The sequence below is a fragment of the Protomyctophum parallelum genome, assembly GCF_964188405.1.
Source record: "Protomyctophum parallelum genome assembly, chromosome: 1".
Taxonomy (NCBI): domain Eukaryota; kingdom Metazoa; phylum Chordata; class Actinopteri; order Myctophiformes; family Myctophidae; genus Protomyctophum; species Protomyctophum parallelum.
In genome coordinates, this window is record NC_139697.1 from 45,050,216 (window position 1) to 45,072,869 (window position 22,654).

General features: G+C 43.7%; 1 protein-coding gene across 1 annotated transcript; it reads left to right on the plus strand.

Moving 5' to 3' along the window:
• Positions 1-3,112: 3,112 nt before the first annotated feature.
• Positions 3,113-22,427, plus strand: LOC310872335 (protein NLRC3-like; the record flags this gene model as incomplete). The annotated part of the gene is made up of 7 exons (XM_083784114.1): positions 3,113-3,206; positions 3,671-5,507; positions 8,651-8,827; positions 9,986-10,114; positions 10,721-10,770; positions 12,375-12,942; positions 22,313-22,427. The coding sequence occupies exons 2-7, from the start codon at positions 3,754-3,756 to the stop codon at positions 22,425-22,427; spliced, it is 2,793 nt and encodes a 930-aa protein (XP_083640240.1). The 5' UTR covers positions 3,113-3,206; positions 3,671-3,753.
• Between the last annotated feature and the right edge of the window lie 227 nt (positions 22,428-22,654).

The window sequence follows — 22,654 nt, forward strand, 5'->3', positions numbered from 1 at the left end:
TGCGTTCGTCCTCTTCCTTAATTGAATGCGGCACGCCCGCGACAGTCTTTAGTAGTTCCAAAGAAAGTTCCAAAGAAAAGAGCTCCTCCGCTCTGAACTAAACAAAAAACAAATGGGGTACCCCTTAAAGTTTGTAATCCAACAGAAAGCCTTTGGCTCGATCTCACCGGTATGTAGGTTGTTCAATCTCCAATGGGAGAAAACCCCCGACCGGACTCCAGTCCAAACGCCGATCACCCGACGGCGGCAGCAATTAAGCGGTTGCTTAATTCCCCGACGGTCCCGACAGTTCAGTTGCTATAACGGCTGCAGATAGCGCGATCAAACTTAATACTTTCATCCGACTGCTACCTGGCGCTCCTCTTCCCCTGTGTAGGCCTACACATTCATTCAGCTTTTTTCCCCCTGTTCCCCGTGTGTCACTTCCTCCCTATGTCACCTTGTGTGGGTGGTGACATCAGTCTCTGTCACCTGTCACTCATCACTGTCCAAGGCCCATTACCATTCTTATGAATGAAAATACTATGCATCACACGTTATATTTCTTTTCATAAATACCAACATGTATAAGGAAAACAAAGTAGAAAAACATTACAATGTGCTTCGTCACACACTATACACTATAACACTGTACAATATACACTATACACTATAACACTATACAATATACACTATAACACTGTACAATGTATACTATAACACTGTACAATATACACTATAACACTATACAATATACACTATAACACTATACAATATACACTATAACACTATACAATATACACTATAACACTATACAATATACACTATGGCCCTCATTTATCAATCAAGTGTAAAATCTGCCACAGATTCGAGTGCAGGTTTCGTAGTACACCCACGTCGCCACAGCATTTATAAAGTGATCGCAAACAGCTGATCCTTCCTTAATTTCGTTCTGACACTGTACAATATACAATATACACTATAACACTATACAATATACACTATAACACTATACAATATACACTATAACACTATACACTATAACACTATACACTATACACTATAACACTATACAATATACACTATAACACTATACAATATACACTATAACACTGTACAATATACACTATAACACTATACAATATACACTATAACACTATACAATATACACTATAACACTATACAATATACGTACACTATAACACTATACAATATACACTATAACACTATACAATATACACTAACACTATACAATATACACTATAACACTGTACAATATACACTATAACACTATACAATATACACTATAACACACTACAACTAGCCTAGGGATAGAAAAACCGTTTAGCTGACATTATCTGGTTAATTATTAGCCACATATCCAACCCAAAATATAAATGTAATAATGAATGAATGAATCAATGATGGATTTTGGGTTCTACATAGGAACCAGGTGGCTCCGATGAGGATGTAAATATGTAATCATGTCCACAGAGAGAGGCGTGGTGAGACTGAGCAGAACCCTGGACTGAAGACACCCAGTCAAACCAAACCTGGACTGAAGACACCCAGTCAAACCACACCTGGACTGAAGACACCCAGTCAAACCACACCTGGACTGAAGACACCCAGTCAAACCACACCTGGACTGAAGACACCCAGTCAAACCACAGCTGGACTGAAGACACCCAGTCAAACCACCACTGGACTGAAGACACCCAGTCAAACCACACCTGGACTGAAGACATCCAGTCAAACCACACCTGGACTGAAGACACCCAGTCCAACCACACCTGGACTGAAGACACCCAAAAAGGAAAGGAAAGGTACTATGTTTACCCAGGGTAACTGGACTAAGCTCAAGAACTTGTTTACAGCCAGGCCCAGTCAAACCACACCTGGACTGAAGACACCCAGTCAAACCACACCTGGACTGAAGACACCCAGTCAAACCACACCTGGACTGAATACACCCAGTCAAACAACACCTGGACTGAAGACACCCAGTCAAACCACACCTGGACTGAATACACACAGTCAAACCACACCTGGACTGAAGACACCCAGTCAAACCACACCTGGACTGAAGACACCCAGTCAAACCACACCTGGACTGAAGACACCCAGTCAAACCACACCTGGACTGAATACACCCAGTCAAACCACACCTGGACTGAATACACCCAGTCAAACCACACCTGGACTGAAGACACCCAGTCAAACCACACCTGGACTGAATACACCCAGTCAAACCACACCTGGACTGAAGACACCCAGTCAAACCACACCTGGACTGAAGACACCCAGTCAAACCACACCTGGACTGAAGACACCCAGTCAAACCACACCTGGACTGAAGACACCCAGTCAAACCACACCTGGACTGAAGACACCCAGTCAAACCACACCTGGACTGAAGACACCCAGTCAAACCACACCTGGACTGAAGACACCCAGTCAAACCACACGTGGACTGAAGACACCCAGTCAAACCACACCTGGACTGAAGACACCCAGTCAAACCCCACCTGGACTGAAGACACCCAGTCAAACCACACCTGGACTGAAGTCACCCAGTCAAACCACACCTGGACTGAAGACACCCAGTCAAACCACACCTGGACTGAAGACACCTAGTCAAACCACACCTGGACTGAAGACACCCAGTCAAACCACACCTGGACTGAAGACACCCAGTCAAACCACACCTGGACTGAAGACACCCAGTCAAACCACACCTGGACTGAAGACACCCAGTCAAACCACACCTGGACTGAAGACACCCAGTCAAACCACACCTGGACTGAAGACACCCAGTCAAACCACACCTGGACTGAAGACACCCAGTCAAACCACACCTGGACTGAAGACACCCAGTCAAACCACACCTGGACTGAAGACACCCAGTCAAACCACACCTGGACTGAAGACACCCAGTCAAACCACACCTGGACTGAAGACACCCAGTCAAACCACACCTGGACTGAAGACACCCAGTCAAACCACACCTGGACTGAAGACACCCAGTCAAACCACACCTGGACTGAAGACACCCAGTCAAACCACACCTGGACTGAAGACACCCAGTCAAACCACACCTGGACTGAAGACACCCAGTCAAACCACACCTGGACTGAAGACACCCAGTCAAACCACACCTGGACTGAAGACACCCAGTCAAACCACACCTGGACTGAAGACACCCAGTCAAACCACACCTGGACAAAGTAAGAATCTGCACTCATTGAAAATTCATAGTCAGACTAAATGTGACCAACTTTGACTGGGGCCCATTGGAGAGTCGATTTCAGCTCTGACACTTATTTCAAACATGCTCTAGTGAAGAGTCTGCCTGTGCTATTAACACATTTTGGATTAAACAAAAATATTAGTTTTTCTCCTCTGGTGAAAAGCTGGAGGCTGCTCGATGGCAGGCTCTCAGTCAAATCTGGTCACAAATGGTCAAATGATCTGTCTGTATCAATTATATCTAAGTGCAAATAATGAAGCTAAACATCTATCAACTCAACAACTGGACAAAAACAGCTGATCTTGTGTCGTTACCTTTGGCAAAATGTTTCTTATCAAAAAGCATATTATCTGGGGCTAATTAATTAGTAATGTGTGCTGAAACATGTAACGTTATAAATTAACCTGAATGTTTTAAACATAAATGTTCTTCTCATTTCAGATGTCCGTCTGCAGGTTGATTTGAACGATTATAAGGTCAGTTTGGAGGTCAGTTTGGACAGTCTTGATAGAGTGAAAAACCACATGACGGAAGAGTCTGGAGACTCCTTCACCAGCACCTACTCAGAGCTCTACATCTCAGCGGGACAGAGTGAAGGGGTTAATAGCCAACATGAGGTGATACAGCTTGAGAGAACTTCCAGCATGAAGACCTTCCATGACGATGACGATGCAATCAACTGCTGTAAAGTCTTTGAGATCATCCTCCCTGGCAGAGAGAAACCCAGCAAAACAGTTCTGACAAATGGCATCGCTGGCATCGGAAAAACATTCTCTGCGCGCAAGTTTGCTCTGGACTGGGCAAGAGGTTTGGAGAATCAAGATATAGATCTCCTGGTTCCCTTTTCATTCCGGGAGCTGAACTTGGTCAGAGATAAGCGGTACAGTCTTCTCAACCTGATCCATGATTTCCACCCAACGTTAAAGAAGGTCACAGCAGAGCAGCTCGCTGCCTGGAAAGTTTGCTTCATCTTCGATGGCCTCGATGAAAGCAGGTCTCCGTTGCACTTCGACAAAAATGAAATCATCTCTGATGTCACAGTGACATCATCGGTGGATGCTCTGTTGACAAACCTCATCAAGAGGAATCTGCTCCCCTCGGCCCTCCACTGGATAACCACCAGACCCGCAGCAGCCAATCGGATCCCTCCTGCATGTGTTGACATGGTGACAGAAGTGCGAGGGTTCACAGACCCCCAGAAGGAGAAGTACTTCAGGAAGAGATTCAGTGAAGAGAAGCTGGCCGACAGAGTTCTCTCACACTTGAAGACATCGAGGAGCCTCCACATCATGTGTTACATCCCACTCTTCTGTTGGATCATTGCTACCGTTCTGCTGGACATGTTGAAGAAACACACCATGATAGGACAGCTGCCCAAGACCCTGACTGAGATGTGCTGCCACTTCCTGTTGGTTCAGACAAACACGAAGAAGCAGAAGTATGACGAGACTCATGATGTGAACAAGAAAGAAACAGAAAAGGAGACTCAACAGCAGCTCACTAAGACTGACAGGGATGTTCTTCTGAGTCTGGGCATGCTGGCTTATAAACACCTGAAGAAAAGTAGCATCATGTTCTACCAAGAAGACCTGGAAGAGTGTGGTCTTGATGTGAAAGACGCCGCGCTGTACTCAGGAGTGTGCACACAGATCTTCAAAACAGAGAGTGTGCTGTTCCAGAAAACGGTCTACAGCTTTGTTCATCTGAGCTTCCAGGAGTTTCTGGCTGCAGTCTACCTGTTCCACTGTTTCACACAGAAGAACATGGAGGTCCTGAAGACATTCCTGGATTATGACTACAGTGGCCACTCCCTCTCCGACTTCCTGAGAGCTGCTATAGAAAAGTCCCTGGAGAGTCAAAATGGCCACCTGGACCTCTTAGTCCGCTTCCTTCATGGCCTCTCACTGGAGTCCAACCAGAGTCTGTTAGGAGACCTGCTGGGTCACACAGAGAACAGTCCAGAGGAGATCCAGGAAGCCATCCAGAACCTGAAGAAGATGTTAACTCATCGTGACACCTCTCCTGACAGATGTATCAACATCTTCCACTGTCTGATGGAGATGAACGACCACTCATTACATCAGGAGATCCAACAGTTCCTGAAGTCAGAGAACAGAACAGAGGAACTGTCTGTGACCCAGTGTTCAGCTCTGGCCGTCATGCTGCAGATGTCAGAGGAGGTTCTGGAGGAGTTGGACCTGACAAAATACCAAAAAAACGCATCAAAGGAGGGGCGAAGGAGACTGGTCCCAGCTGTGAGGAACTGCAGAAAGGCTCGGTTAGTAGTTAACACATTGATTGACTGCCAATCACGTCATGTTACGTCGCATCGAATCCATGGCTTGACTGCCAAGCACGCAGTATTGTGTCCTATGGTCTTTTCAGTGGATTAGTATAGATGGCGCTCTTCATCAACGTTCTGTATGAATGATGCTAGGTTGCTAGGCAACAGATAAAACCAGAAATGAACCAGAAGTGAAAGTCTGCCTCCCGTCCGCCTCAATTTAAACAGAAATGTGCTTTGGATAAAAGTGATACATAAATGCACCATTTACAATGACTCAGCATTTTATACAGCCGGTTCCATGTTTTCCCGATCTCAACCCTGTCTGCATGCACAGGACTGCTTCAATCTCAACCCTGTCTGCATGCACAGGACTGCTTCAATGTCAACCATGTCTGCATGCACAGGACTGCTTCAATGTCAACCCTGTCTGCATGCACAGGACTGCTTCAATCTCAACCCTGTCTGCATGCACAGGACTGCTTCAATGTCAACCCTGTCTGCATGCACAGGACTGCTTCAATGTCAACCCTGTCTGCATGCACAGTACTGCTTCAATGTCAACCCTGTCTGCATGCACAGGACTGCTTCAATCTCAACCCTGTCTGCATGCACAGGACTGCTTCAATGTCAACCCTGTCTGCATGCACAGGACTGCTTCAATGTCAACCCTGTCTGCATGCACAGGACTGCTTCAATGTCAACCCTGTCTGCATGCACAGTACTGCTTCAATGTCAACCCTGTCTGCATGCACAGGACTGCTTCAATGTCAACCCTGTCTGCATGCACAGGACTGCTTCAATGTCAACCCTGTCTGCATGCACAGGACTGCTGTAATGTCAACCCTGTCTGCATGCACAGTACTGCTTCAATGTCAACCCTGTCTGCATGCACAGGACTGCTTTAATGTCAACCCTGTCTGCATGTACAGGACTGCTTCAATGTCAACCCTGTCTGCATGCGCAGTACTGCTTCAATGTCAACCATGTCTGCATGCACAGGACTGCTTCAATGTCAACCCTGTCTGCATGCACAGGACTGCTTCAATGTCAACCCTGTCTGCATGCACAGTACTGCTTCAATGTCAACCCTGTCTGCATGCACAGGACTGCTTCAATGTCAACCCTGTCTGCATGCACAGGACTGCTTCAATGTCAACCCTGTCTGCATGCACAGCACTGCTTTAATGTCAACCCTGTCTGCATGCACAGTACTGCTTCAATGTCAACCCTGTCTGCATGCACAGGACTGCTTTAATGTCAACCCTGTCTGCATGTACAGGACTGCTTCAATGTCAACCATGTCTGCATGCGCAGGACTGCTTCAATGTCTTCACTATAAAAGCATGCAGCTTTCACAAGTTGGCCCATAAGTTGGAAAAGGATTAAGAATTCTGTGGCATTCCACAGCAATTCTTTCCAAAATCTAAAACAAAAAATATAATAAGGAATTAATTTGGTTAATGGTAATGGAGAAATTGTAAAAGTTGTAACTTTATTAATCCCAAAGTTATTCCCAATAGGTATAAAGTCTGCGGTTCTATGGCTATGGGCTGTGGCAATCATTTAGAAAAACAAAAAGCAAAGAAAAAAAAAGGAAAATAACAAAAATTGTTCATTTTTTGGAACCATGAACTTTATAAATATTGAATGATGAACTGAACTAGTTCACTAGTCACTTAGATGTTCTTGGCCGCTAAGAAATAAAACATCGGGGTGCCATTACTATTCCAGAGGTTCTCAACCCGTGGGCCGCGACCCAAATTATTTTCCAAAACATAATTTGCAATTCAGTTGCATAAATGCAGTGTTTGTATTGGGGGTGGGGAAGCGGGGCGGGGGTCGCGAGACATGGCCAAAGCATCCCTGGGGGTCCCCAGCCCAAAAGGTTGAGAACCCCTGGTCTATTCCACAATACTGTTTATGTATGGATAGGAGATGTTTTAGTTAACTTCCATGACAGTGAACTATAGGTATCATTCATTTTGTATTGATAATCTCTTATTTAATCTGCATTTACAGACTTGTTGGCTGTGATCTCAGTAAGACATGTGTTGAAGCTGTGTCTTCAGCTCTCAGCTCTAATCCTTCCCATTTGAGAGAATTGGACCTCAGTAAAAACGACCTGCGTGACCCAGGACTAGTGGAGCTGCTCTGTGCTTCACTGAAGAGCCCACACTGTGGACTGGAAGTTCTAAAGTGAGATACATTTACCACATTTATTATGATCACTTCTGTTTTATTATGTACTGTATTATGTGAATAGAATATGAATGCTGTGGTGAGAATGTATTAATATGCTTGATATAATGGTAACCCAAGCCTATGTGTCTGAGTAGACGTTAAAATTACCCCAAACATGTTTCAAAGTGTAATATCTCTTTAAGGCGAATGTATCATACTGTATAGAGTTTCTGACTATTTTGGACTTGCGACCCGTTGTAGCTACGCCACAGTTATCAAGCTTCTTAATAATATTATAATAATTAATATTACGGAGGAAAGAGCAGAACATCGTGAAAATAGCAGATCTTCAAGCTCACCGTGAGGCGTTGTGAGCTTGTAGTTTGGTATTATTTTCACATTAATGTAATGGCTACAATTCTAAGTGATTCTAAGGCTGGGGGGGGGGGGGGGGTCCCGACTCCCCAGTTCAAATATACTTATGTTGGGGGGTCCCCAGTTCAAATATAATTATGTTGGGGGGTCCCCAGTTCAAATATAATTATGTTGGGGGGTCCCCAGTTCAAATATAATTATGTTGGGGGGTCCCCAGTTCAAATATAATTATGTTGGGGGGTCCCCAGTTCAAATATAATTATGTTGGGGGGTCCCCAGTTCAAATATAATTATGTTGGGGGGGGGTCCCCAGTTCAAATATAATTATGTTGGGGGGTCCCCAGTTCAAATATAATTATGTTGGGGGTCCCCAGTTCAAATATGATTATGTTGGGGGGGTCCCCAGTTCAAATATGATTTATGCATTTATACATTTACAATGCATATTGTAAATGTGTTGCATGTATTTTCAGATTTCCATATGGGGCTATTACAGTCAGCAGGTTGTTAACTTCCATGACATGAGTGAACTAGGTATAATTCGTTTTTATAATCTCTTATTTAATCTGCATTTACAGACTTGCTGGCTGTGAGCTCAGAAAGACAGACGTTGAAGCTGTGTCTTCAGCTCTCAGCTCTAATCCTTCCCATTTGAGAGAATTGGACCTCAGTGAAAACGACCTGCGGGACTCAGGACTAGTGGAGCTGCTCTGTGCTTCACTGAAGAGCCCACACTGTAGACTGGAAGTTCTAAAGTAAGATACATTTACCACTTTTATTATGATCAATGTTTTATTATGTACTGTATTATGTGAATATAATATGAATGCTGTGGTGAGAATGTATTAATAAGCTTGATATCATGGTAACCCAAGCCTATGTGTCTGGCTGTATCAAATATGAATGGACATCATCAACGGCGCACAGCCACTCCCCTGACAGAAAGGCCGGGGTGGTCATATAAGAACACAGTTCTTATATGAAGAGACCTAAAATCGCCCTATGGAGATTACAATGCAAATAAAAAAATACATGAACCTGTGTATTGGCGCCCTCTACTGAAAGTAACGTCAGACTTTGGTGCTCTATATATTAACACTTTAAGGGCTATAGAAGATATAATCAGACCACCTAGGCTGACGGGATTGATCAATTACCTTTGGAGCATAACGCATATACTGTAAGTATTTGCAGCTTTTATTCACGAAACCCGGCGGAAAATAGTCCCATGGTTTGTTGTTGAAGAGAAAAACATGCCGCCATTACGATGTGAAACGAAAACAGCCTCCACAGCATGTTGTCGTCCAAACAAACCCCCCGTTCACTTGCATTGAACTCATTTTCCCAGAAGCCCTAGCAGCCCAGAGCATGGCTAGATTTCCGGTTTCGTCATCATAACGCAACGGCCTCGTCACCAGGTCCACGACAAATCCGCTCTTTTTTAATTATTAAAAAACGGCGAATTAAACACATTAAACAACTAGCGGGTTTAGCGTATTACGCAGCACCGACACATGGATTAAATAGCGGGGAACACGGGTTAGGCAGTAGTGTTAATTAATATTAATGCTACGAAAGAAAGAGACAAACTTTGTAATAATAGCCGATCTGCAAGCTCACTGTTGTGAGGCGTTGTGAGCTTGTAGATTTGTAATATTTTCGCATTCATGTATTGCCTACAATTCCGAAGGGTAGCAGTTGGAATCGGAATATGATTACGGTATGTTGGATGCCAGGGTTTGTTTTAATTCAACTAAAGCATCCAGGTGTGAAGGCACCCTAAGTGGGACAAGAGAGTCCTTTAATAGATGCTGGAAGCAGGTTCTAAATCCAGGAATAATGGATATTGTAATTGTGTTATTTATTAATGAATTCATTCATTTATTTATGTATGTTTTAATCTGGTGTTTCAGACTGGCTCACTGCTTGTTGTCAGAGAGATGCTGTGAAGCTCTGGCCTCAGCTGTAAGCTCTAATCCCTCCCTAAGAGAGTTGGACCTGAGCCTCAACGTGGTGAATGATTCAATTCTGGAGAACTGCAAGTGAGTAGAGTTGGGCTGTGTCCATGTTGGACAGTGCAGTGTTTCCCTTAACAGTGTATTCACTCTGACACGACATCACAAAGCATGCAGAGAGAACAATGCAGTGCCTCAAAGAAACTGGAAATATTAACCTAGCATTTGTACTCAAAACTAAACAACAACAACAAACTAAATCTAATAACAAGACATATCCAATATGTAAAGTTTCTGACCGAGGCTAACTCATTGATTTATATATTTTTTTAATTAACATTTTCAGTTATTTCATGTCATATGAAAGCAGGGAATCATATCTTCAAATTTATATATTGGTTGTTCAGTTTAACCACCCGTTTTGGAGCTATGGCTTATAGAGTAATGTCTTATATAGAGTAATGTCTTATAGAGTAATGTCTTGCAGAAAACAAGTTGAGAAAACAGGCTTGAAAGGTTCACTTCTGTGGACTCTAACATTACATCTAGCTACATGTTTAAGCACTTATTTCAGCTCTGACATTTATTTCAGACATGCTCTAGTATGTGAATAGTGACAGTCTGCCTTTGTTTTTAACTCATTTTGGATTAAAAAAAAAGAACATTGATGCATTGTTGTTCTACTTCCTACAGAGTCAAACATGGAGGAGAAGATTGGTTTAATTCTACACTCATTTCAAAACGTGAGTATCTGTCTGTGTCAACATCACACATTAAAGGTATATTCAGTGATTTCACTTAATTCAAATATCACTTATTTTTTTGTTTTGTTGTGATAATCCTCTCTACTATAGAGTGTGCTGACCACATAAGGAGTTCCTCCCTGTCCCCAGTTAACCCCTGGGGGTCAAAAAACCTTAGGTTTCGTTTTTGGCTCTCTATCCTGATTGGATGAAAGGCTTAGGTCCCAGCCAAAAACGAAACCTAAGGTTTTTTGAGTGAAATCACTGAATATACCTTTAACATTGTATACACTGTTGTATACTTGGTTGATGTTGTCCTGAAAACTCTTGTGCTCTCTACTCTCTGCTCCCTGCCTGGTCCTTAACACCATCAAGATGAGGTCATGTGGTTTGACAGAAACAATGGGCCTCATTCACTAACCTGGTCGTAAACAACATGTATTTCATCTATATTGGCACAAGTTCAGTTCTGACGTGCGATGCATGAAAGGTGGTGCAGAGCCGTGATCACAGGTGGATCTCGTTTTGGTTTGAAAGTCACAAGTGATCTCCCGTGTCGATCATTGGCATGGTTCCACGCTCCATTTAACACCATACAAGACAACCGGAAATATAAATCACACGTGTGTGAACTGAGCGGTGCACTATACATTTACTGTTATAGTTACTGTACTGCACACAGAGAGACAGACAGGTACACAGAGAGACAGACAGGTACACAGAGAGACAGACAGGTACACAGAGAGACAGACAGGTACACAGTAACACAGAGAGACAGACAGGTACACAGAGAGACAGACAGGTACACAGTAACACAGAGAGACAGACAGGTACACAGTAACACAGAGAGACAGACAGGTACACATAGAGACAGACAGGTACACAGTAACACAGAGAGACAGACAGGTACACAGAGAGACAGACAGGTACACAGAGAGACAGACAGGTACACAGAGAGACAGACAGGTACACAGAGACAGACAGGTACACAGAGAGACAGACAGGTACACCTAGAGACAGACAGGTACACAGAGAGACAGACAGGTATACAGAGAGATAGAGACAGACAGGTACACAGAGAGACAGACAGGTATACAGAGACAGACAGGTACACATAGAGACAGACAGGTACACATAGAGACAGACAGGTACACAGAGAGACAGACAGGTATACAGAGAGACAGACACATAGAGACAGACATGTGATTGGGGGGGGGGGGGGGGGTCCCCAGATGGCCAAAAATGTCAAATAGTGTAAGAAAGTGGAAAATATTGTGAAAATAGCAGATCTACAAGCTCACAATGCCTCAAACTAAATGGAATGCCTAGAATTCCAAGTGCTTGTCAATGTTGGGTCCTGAGTTAAAATGTTATTATTTTGGGGGGACTAAAACTGTAGATCTGTGTGTGTGTGTGTGTGTGTGTGTGTGTGTGTATGTGTGTGTGTGTGTGTGTGTGTGTGTGTGTGTGTGTGTGTGTGTGTGTGTGTGTGTGTGTGTGTGTGTGTGTGTGTGTGTGTGTGTGTGTGTGTGTGCGCGCGTACATGCGTGTGCGTCAGTCAGTGAATGATGTATTTAATGTTTACTGTGTTGTTTTCTCATCAGATTTCCAGCGTCTCACACTGGACTCAAACACAGCACACTGTGACCTCTCTCTGTCTGAGGACAACAGGAAGGTCACACGGGGGTCACAGAGGTCAGGGGGTCAGCGTCCTCCTGATCACCCAGACAGGTTTGATGTCGATGAACAGGTTCTGAGTTCACAGAGTGTGACTGGACGCTGTTCCTGGGAGGTAGAGTGCAGTGGAAGGGTTCGTATAGCAGTGGCTGACGGAACAATCGGCAGGAAAGGATATGGTGATGACTGTTCGTTTGGAGGGAATGATAAGTCCTGGAGTCTGTACTGTGATGGTGTTAATGGTGACAGTTACTATGTCAGCCACAACGGACAGCAGACTGTCCTCCCTGTCTCTGCCTCTAGAGGCTCCAACAGAGTCTCAGTGTATGTGGACCATCCTGCTGGGACTCTGTCCTTCTACACAGTGTGCTCTGACTCACTGAGACACCTGTACACCTTCCAGACCACGTCCACTGGACCTCTCTATGCTGGGTTCAGGTTCAGGTTACCCTACTCCTCCTCCTCCTCCTCCTCCTCAGCGTGTCTGTGTGAGCAGTAAGTATAATGACACACACACATTTAATTCCAGACCACGTCCACACACACACACACACACACACACACACGTAACACACACACGTAACACACACATAACACACACACACACACACACACACACACACACATACACGTAACACACACACACACACACACACACACACACACACACACACGTAACACACACACACGTAAAACACACACACACACACACACACACACACACACACACACACACGTAACACACACACACACGTAACACACACACACACACACACACACACACACACACACACACACACACATGACGCAGCATTTTATACAGCCGGTTCCATGTTTTCCCGATCTCAACCCTGCCTGCATGCACAGGACTGCTTCAATGTCAACCCTGTCTGCATGCACAGGACTGCTTCAATGTCAACCCTGTCTGCATGCACAGGACTGCTTCAATGTCAACCCTGTCTGCATGCACAGGACTGCTTCAATGTCAACCCTGTCTGCATGCACAGGACTGCTTAAATGTCTTCACAATAAAAGCATGCAGCTTTCACAAGTTGGCCCATAAGTTGGAAAAGGATTGAGAATTCTGTGGCATTCCACAGCATTTTTTTCCAAAATCTAAAACAAATATATAATAAGGAATTCATTTGGTTAATGGTAATGGAGAAATTGTAAAAGTTGTAACTTTATTAATCCCAAAGTTATTCCCAATAGGAATAAAGTCTGCGGTTCTATGGCTATGGGCTGCGGCAATCATTTAGAAAAACAAAAAGCAAAGAAAAAAAAAGGAAAATAACTAAAATTGTTCATTTTTTTTAACCATGAACTTTAGTTCAAAATATTGAATGATGAACTGAACTAGTTCACTAGTCACTTAGATGTTCTTGGCCGCTAAGAAATAAAACATCGGGGGGTGGGGGGGGGGGGGGGGGGGGGGTGGGGGGATTATGCCATTACTATTCCAGAGGTTCTCAACCCGTGGGTCGGACCCACATTATTTTCCAAAACATAATTTTCAATTCAGTTGCATAAATGCAGTGTTTGTATTGGGGGTGGGGACACATGGCCAAAGCATCCCTGGGGGTCCCCAGCCCAAAAGGTTGAGAACCCCTGGTCTATTCCACAATACTGTTTATGTATGGATAACTAGATAGGAGATGTTTTAGTTAACTTCCATGACAGTGAACTATAGGTATCATTCATTTTGTATTGATAATCTCTTATTTAATCTGCATTTACAGACTTGTTGGCTGTGATCTCAGAAAGACAGGTGTTGAAGCTGTGTCTTCATCTCTCAGCTCTAATCCTTCCCATTTGAGAGAACTGGACCTCAGTAAAAACGTCCTGCAGGACTCAGGACTAGTGGAGCTGTGTGCTTCACTGAAGAGCCCACACTGTAGACTGGAAGTTTTAAAGTAAGATACATTTACCACTTTTATTATGATCACTTCTGTTTTATTATGTACTGTATTATGTGAATAGAATATGAATGCTGTGGTGAGAATGTATTAATATGCTTGATATAATGGTAACCCAAGCCTATGTGTCTGAGTAGACGTTAAAATTACCCCAAACATGTTTCAAAGTGTAATATCTCTTTAAGGCGAATGTATCGGCTACTTCATCATACTGTATAGAGTTTCTGACTATTTTGGACTTGCGACCCGTTGTAGCTATGCCACAGTTATCAAGCTTCTTAATAATATTATAATAATTAATATTACGGAGGAAAGAGCAGAACATCGTGAAAATAGCAGATCTTCAAGCTCACCGTGAGGCGTTGTGAGCTTGTAGTTTGGTATTATTTTCATATTAATGTAATGGCTACAATTCCAAGTGCTTCTAAGGCTGGGGGGGGGGGGGGGGGGGGGAGTCCCGACTCCCCAGTTCAAATATAATTATGTTGGGGGGGTCCCCAGTTCAAATATAATTATGTTGGGGGGTCCCCAGTTCAAATATAATTATGTTGGGGGGTCCCCAGTTCAAATATAATTATGTTGGGGGGTCCCCAGTTCAAATATAATTATGTTGGGGGGTCCCCAGTTCAAATATAATTATGTTGGGGGGGGGGTCCCCAGTTCAAATATAATTATGTTGGGGGGGGTCCCCAGTTCAAATATAATTATGTTGGGGGGTCCCCAGTTCAAATATAATTATGTTGGGGGGTCCCCAGTTCAAATATAATTATGTTGGGGGGGTCCCCAGTTCAAATATAATTATGTTGGGGGGTCCCCAGTTCAAATATAATTATGTTGGGGGGTCCCCAGTTCAAATATAATTATGTTGGGGGGGTCCCCAGTTCAAATATAATTATGTTGGGGGGTCCCCAGTTCAAATATAATTATGTTGGGGGGTCCCCAGTTCAAATATAATTATGTTGGGGGGTCCCCAGTTCAAATATAATTATGTTGGGGGGTCCCCAGTTCAAATATAATTATGTTGGGGGGTCCCCAGTTCAAATATAATTATGTTGGGGGGTCCCCAGTTCAAATATGATTTATGCATTTATACATTTACAATGCATATTGTAAATGTGTTGCATGTATTTTCAGATTTCCATATGGGGCTATTACAGTCAGCAGGTTGTTAACTTCCATGACAGTGAACTAGGTATAATTAGTTTTTATAATCTCTTATTTAATCTGCATTTACAGACTTGCTGGCTGTGAGCTCAGAAAGACAGGTGTTGAAGCTGTGTCTTCATCTCTCAGCTCTAATCCTTCCCATTTGAGAGAATTGGACCTCAGTGAAAACGACCTGCGGGACTCAGGACTAGTGGAGCTGCTCTGTGCTTCACTGAAGAGCCCACACTGTAGACTGGAAGTTCTAAAGTAAGATACATTTACCACTTTTATTATGATCACTGTTTTATTATGTACTGTATTATGTGAATATAATATAAATGCTGTGGTGAGAATGTATTAATAAGCTTGATATCATGGTAACCCAAGCCTATGTGTCTGGCTGTATCAAATATGAATGGACATCATCAACGGCGCACAGCCACTCCCCTGACAGAAAGGCCGGGGTGGTCATATAAGAACACAGTTCTTATATGAAGAGACCTAAAATCGCCCTATGGAGATTACAATGCAAATAAAAAAATTACATGAACCTGTGTATTGGCGCCCTCTACTGAAAGTGACGTCAGACTTCGGTGCTCTATATATTAACACTTTAAGGGCTATAGAATAATATAATCAGACCACCTAGGCTGACGGGATTGATCAATTACCTTTGGAGCATAACGCATATACTGTAAGTATTTGCAGCTTTTATTCACGAAACCCGGCAGAAAATAGTCCCATGGTTTGTTGTTGAAGAGAAAAACATGCCGCCATTACGATGCGACACGAAAACAGCCTCCACAGCATGTTGTAGTCCAAACAAACCCCCCGTTCACTTGCATTGAACTCATTTTCCCAGAAGCCCTAGCAGCCCAGATCATGGCTAGATTTCCGGTTTCGTCATCATAACGCAACGGCCTCGTCACCAGGTCCACAACAAATCCGCTCTTTTTTTAATTATTAAAAAACGGCGAATTAAACACATTAAACAACTAGCGGGTTTAGCGTATTACGCAGCACCGACACATGGATTAAATAGCGGGGAACACGGGTTAGGCAGTAGTGTTAATTAATATTAATGCTACGAAAGAAAGAGACAAACATTGTAATAATAGCCGATCTGCAAGCTCACTGTTGTGAGGCGTTGTGAGCTTGTAGATTTGTAATATTTTCGCATTCATGTATTGCCTACAATTCCGAAGGGTAGCAGTTGGAATCGGAATATGATTACATTATGTTGGATGCCAGGGTTTGTTTTAATTCAACTAAAGCATCCAGGTGTGAAGGCACCCTAAGTGGGACAAGAGAGTCCTTTAATAGATGCTGGAAGCAGGTTCTAAATCCAGGAATAATGGATATTGTAATTGTGTTATTTATTAATGAATTCATTCATTTATTTATGTATGTTTTAATCTGGTGTTTCAGACTGGCTCACTGCGGCCTGTCAGAGAGATGCTGTGAAGCTCTGGCCTCAGCTGTAAACTCTAATCCCTCCCTAAGAGAGTTGGACCTGAGCCTCAACGTGGTGAATGATTCAATTCTGGAGAACTGCAAGTGAGTAGAGTTGGGCTGTGTCCATGTTGGACAGTGCAGTGTTTCCCTTAACAGTGTATTCACTCTGACACGACATCACAAAGCATGCAGAGAGAACAATGCAGTGCCTCAAAGAAACTGGAAATATTAACCTAGCATTTGTACTCAAAACTAAACAACAACAACAAACTAAATCTAATAACAAGACATATCCAATATGTAAAGTTTCTGACCGAGGCTAACTCATTGATTTATTTATTTTCTTAATTAACATTTTCAGTTATTTCATGTCATATTAAAGCAGGGAATCATATCTTCAAATTTATATATTGGTTGTTCAGTTTACCCACCCGTTTTGGAGCTATGGCTTATAGAGTAATGTCTTATATAGAGTAATGTCTTATAGAGTAATGTCTTGCAGAAAACGAGTTGAGAAAACAGGCTTGAAAGGTTCACTTCTGTGGACTCTAACATTACATCTAGCTACATGTTTAAGCACTTATTTCAGCTCTGACATTTATTTCAGACATGCTCTAGTATGTGAATAGTGACAGTCTGCCTTTGTTTTTAACTCATTTTGGATTTAAAAAAAAAGAACATTGATGCATTGTTGTTCTACTTCCTACAGAGTGAAACAGTGTAGTGTCAGCTAGTGGAGACGTTGTGTTAGACAGTTAGACATTGATGCATTGTTGTTCTACTTCTTACAGAGTGAAACACTGTAGTGTCAGCTAGTGGAGACGTTGTGTTAGACAGTTAGACATTGATGCATTGTTGTTCTACTTCCTACAGAGTCAAACATGGACGAGAAGATAGGTTTAATTCTACACTCATTTCAAAACGTGAGTATCTGTCTGTGTCAACATCACACATTAACATTTTATACACTGTTGTATACTTGGTTGATGTTGTCCTGAAAACTCTTGTGCTCTCTACTCTCTGGTCTTGGCCTGGTCCTTAACACCATCAAGATGAGGTCATGTGGTTTGACAGAAACAATGGGCCTCATTCACTAACCTGGTCGTAAACAACATGTATTTAATCTATATTGGCATAAGTTCAGTTCTGACATGCGATGCATGAAAGGTGGTGCAGAGCCGTGATGTGTGCAGATCACAGGTGGATCTCGTTTTGGTTTGAAAGTCACAAGTGATCTCCCGTGTCGATCATTGGCATGGTTCCACGCTCCATTTAACACCATACAAGACAACCGGAAATATAAATCACACGTGTGCAACTATACATTTACTGTTATAGTTACTGTACTGCACTGTGCTCTGTACTGTATTGTAGTGTACTGTGCTCTATGCTGTACTTTGATTATTTTGGGGAAAAAATTGTTTGTTACCGTGTGTTAGACAGGTACACAGAGAGACAGACAGGTACACAGAGAGACAGACCGGTACACAGAGAGACAGACAGGTATACAGAGAGACACACAGAGAGACAGACAGGTACACAGAGAGACATACAGGTACACAGAGAGACAGACAGGTATACAGAGAGACAGATGGGTACACAGAGAGACAGACAGGTACACAGAGAGACAGACAGGTACACAGAGAGACAGACAGGTACACAGAGAGACAGACACATAGGCCCTCATTTATCAATCGAGTGTAAAATCTGCCACAAATTCGAGTGCAGGTTTCGTAGTACACCCACGTCTCCACGGCATTTATAAAGTGATCGCAAACAGCTGATCCTTCCTTAATTTCGTTCTCACGTTAATAAATGTCACGGCTGAATTTGATCTGGCACGCCCTAAGAAATCAAGCCTCGCCCTCGTTTTTGCGACCTGAACCACTGCTATACGATCTGGAAACCATGGTTACCGTGCCTTTCTGCCCGCCTCACCCCCCTCTCTCATACACACACACACACACACACACACACAGACGCACACAAGCTGCACGCACACGCAACTTGCAAGCCCAACTAACTGGTGTGTTGTTAAATAAATAAACAACGAACACCTGCATGAATTAAATAAAGTTGTAGGCCTACCCTGTCTGTTCCCTCTCACCTCGCTTGCCTTGCTGTCATGTCCACGCACGCACGCACCTACATGACACATTAAATAAAGATGTCTGTTTCTCCTCTCGCTTCGTTTCCCTTGCTGCCCGCCTCACCCCCCGCACACATATCGCAATTTTTCACTGTATGAGTGTGTGTTGTTAGTTGTATATTAAATCATTAAAGTATTTTTAATTTAATATACAACAAGATATATTAGTGAACGAAAACCTGAACCTGTGAACCATAATTAAATAACAAATAGGCACACACACGCTGCTGTTTTGCAGGTGCTCCTCCTGTCCAGTGTGTCTGTCTGTCTGTCTGTCTGTCTGTCTCTCTCTATCACAGTGGTCCGTCCGACGTTCGACAGTCTATTTAGATTGCCTCGCAGACGTTAGTCACTGCAGTGGCCGCCGGCCGGGCTGTCAACTGTCATTATATGAATGTGCAGCAAAAACCGTATATAGCCTCATGTGGCTGGTGGTTGCTTGGCTGGGTAATATACCTATATATCTCCGATGCAGTTCCCACTTGCGCTGGGAGCCTGGCACGGTACATTTGGCATTGAGCGACGCGTCGGGTTTATTATATTGCACATACCGTAAGAAAGACATCGGCCTTCATGCTGTAGATTAAGCTACAGTAGGCTATACCACGTTGGGACTGCTGCACTATACTCTCCAACGTCCCGTCATGGAAATATTTCAGCACAGACAGCCCAAATCCTCGCATGTATGCGCTCATGCAAAACACTGTTTAAATGGCTTAAGCATCTCTTGCAACATTGTTTTTAATTGCGCGATTTTATCTCCTACTAATTTCATATGACACATGTATTCCTTAACATTTTTATTTATTTATTTTTTACATGTAGCCCATATACATTATACATACCTTTTATATAAACATTTTAGGAGTGAATACATATATGTTTAGATGCCTGTGACAGCCTCTCAGCAGTTCAGACAAGGCTGCTCCGCTTGTGTAAAACAGTAAAACAGCGTACGCCAGCTGAAGAGTAGACGTGACTATTTGTCCTACTCAAGTTCAATTTCAAGCTTTGCCGGAAATGTTAAATGCCGAAAATGTCGGTAATTTCGGCGTGCGCCCATATTTTGGCGTACGCACGGTTGATAAATGAGGGCCATAGAGACAGACAGGTGATTGGGGGGGGGGGTCCCCAGATGGCCAAAAATAGTGTAAGAAAGTGGAAAATATTGTGAAAATAGCAGATCTACAAGCTCACAATGCCTCAAACTAAATGGAATGCCTACAATTCCAAGTGCTTGTCAATGTTGGGTCCCCAGTTAAAATGTTATTATTACGTGTGTGTGTGTGTGTGTGTGTGTGTGTGTGTGTGTGTGTGTGTGTGTGGGTGTGTGTGTGTGTGTGTGTGCGTGCGTGCGTGCGTGCGTGCGTGCGTGCGTGCGTGCGTGCGTGCGTGCGTGCGTGCGTGCGTGCGTGCGTGCGTGCGTGCTTGCGTGCGCGTCAGTCAGTGAATGATGTATTTAATGTTTACTGTGTTGTTTTCTCATCAGATTTCCAGCGTCTCACACTGGACTCAAACACAGCACACTGTGACCTCTCTCTGTCTGAGGACAACAGGAAGGGCACACGGGGGTCACAGAGGTCAGGGGATCAGCGTCCTCCTGATCACCCAGACAGGTTTGATGGCCCTGTACAGGTTCTGAGTTCACAGAGTGTGACTGGACGCTGTTCCTGGGAGGTAGAGTGCAGTGGATGGGTTTATATAGCAGTGGCTGACGGAACAATCGGCAGGAAAGGATATGGTGATGATTGTTGGTTTGGACAGAATGATAAGTCCTGTAGTCTGATCTGTGCTGGTGATGATGGTTCCAGTTACTCTGTCATACACAACGGACAGCAGACTGACCTCCCTGTCAGAGCCTCTAGAGGCTCCAACAGAGTCTCAGTGTATGTGGACCGTCCCGCTGGGACTCTGTCCTTCTACACAGTGTGCTCTGACTCACTGAGACACCTGTACACCTTCCAGACGACGTCCACTGGACCTCTCTATGCTGGGTTTGGGTTCTGGTCCTCCTCCTCCGCCTCAGTGCGTCTGTGTGAGCAGTAAGTATAATGGACACACACAAATTTAATTCCAGACCACGTCCACACACACACACACACACGTAACACACGTAACACACACACACACACACATGTAACACACACACACACACACACACACACACACACACACACGTAACACACATGTAACACACACACACACACACATAACACACACACACACACACGTAACACACACACACGTAACACACACCACACACACACACACACACACACACACACACACACACACACACACACACACACACACACACACACACACACACACACACACACACACACACACACACACACACACACACATACACGTCTCACACACACACACACACACACACACACACACACACACACACACACACACACACACACACACACACACACACACACACACACACACACACACACACACACACACACACATAATTCCAGACCACGTCCACTGGACCTCTCTATGCTGGGTTCTGGTTCTGGACCTCCCTCTGCTCCTCCTCAGCGTGTCTGTGTGAGCAGTAAGTGTATGGACACACACACATTTAATTGTAGTCCTATTTTAGTCATTTGTACATTAATTAGTCTTAGTCTAGTCTTAGTCGACTAAATTAAGACTCAATACAATTCAAATGTAATAAAGAAGATCGTCACTGTCAGAGTCCAACCACCAGGGGGCAGAATGTCTTAAAGTCTCCACCAGGGAGCAGAATGTCTTAAAGTCTCCACCAGGGGGCAGAATGTCTTAAAGTCCCCACAGTGTGATTTTATTTGAACTGGGGACCCCCAAAATAGTCATATTTGAACTGGGGACCCCCAAAATAATCATATTTGAATTGAGGACCCCCAAAATAATCATATTTGAATTGAGGACCCCCCCCCCCCACACACACACACACACACACACACACACACACACACACACACACACACACACACACACACACACACACACACACACACACACAAAACAAATCTGTTTAGCATTATGTCACTCAAAGTTAACATTGGAATCTATAATTGTGTGTGTGTGTGTGTGTGTGTGTGTGTGTGTGTGTGTGTGTGTGTGTGTGTGTGTGTGTGTGTGTGTGTGTGTGTGTGTGTGTGTGTGTGTGTGTGTGTGTGTGTGTGTGCCCGCACGTCTCTAGACTCCATCATTCCAACATGGACACAGTGAGGACAGAACCCTCTAGACTCCATCATTCCAACATGGACATAGTGAGTACAGACCCTCTAGACTCCATCATTCCAACATGGACATAGTGAGGACAGAACCCTCTAGACTCCATCATTCCAACATGGACACAGTGAGGACAGAACCCTCTAGACTCCATCATTCCAACATGGACACAGTGAGGACAGAACCCTCTAGACTCCATCATTCCAACATGGACATAGTGAGGACAGAACCCTCTAGACTCCATCATTCCAACATGGACATAGTGAGGACAGAACCCTCTAGACTCCATCATTCCAACATGGACATAGTG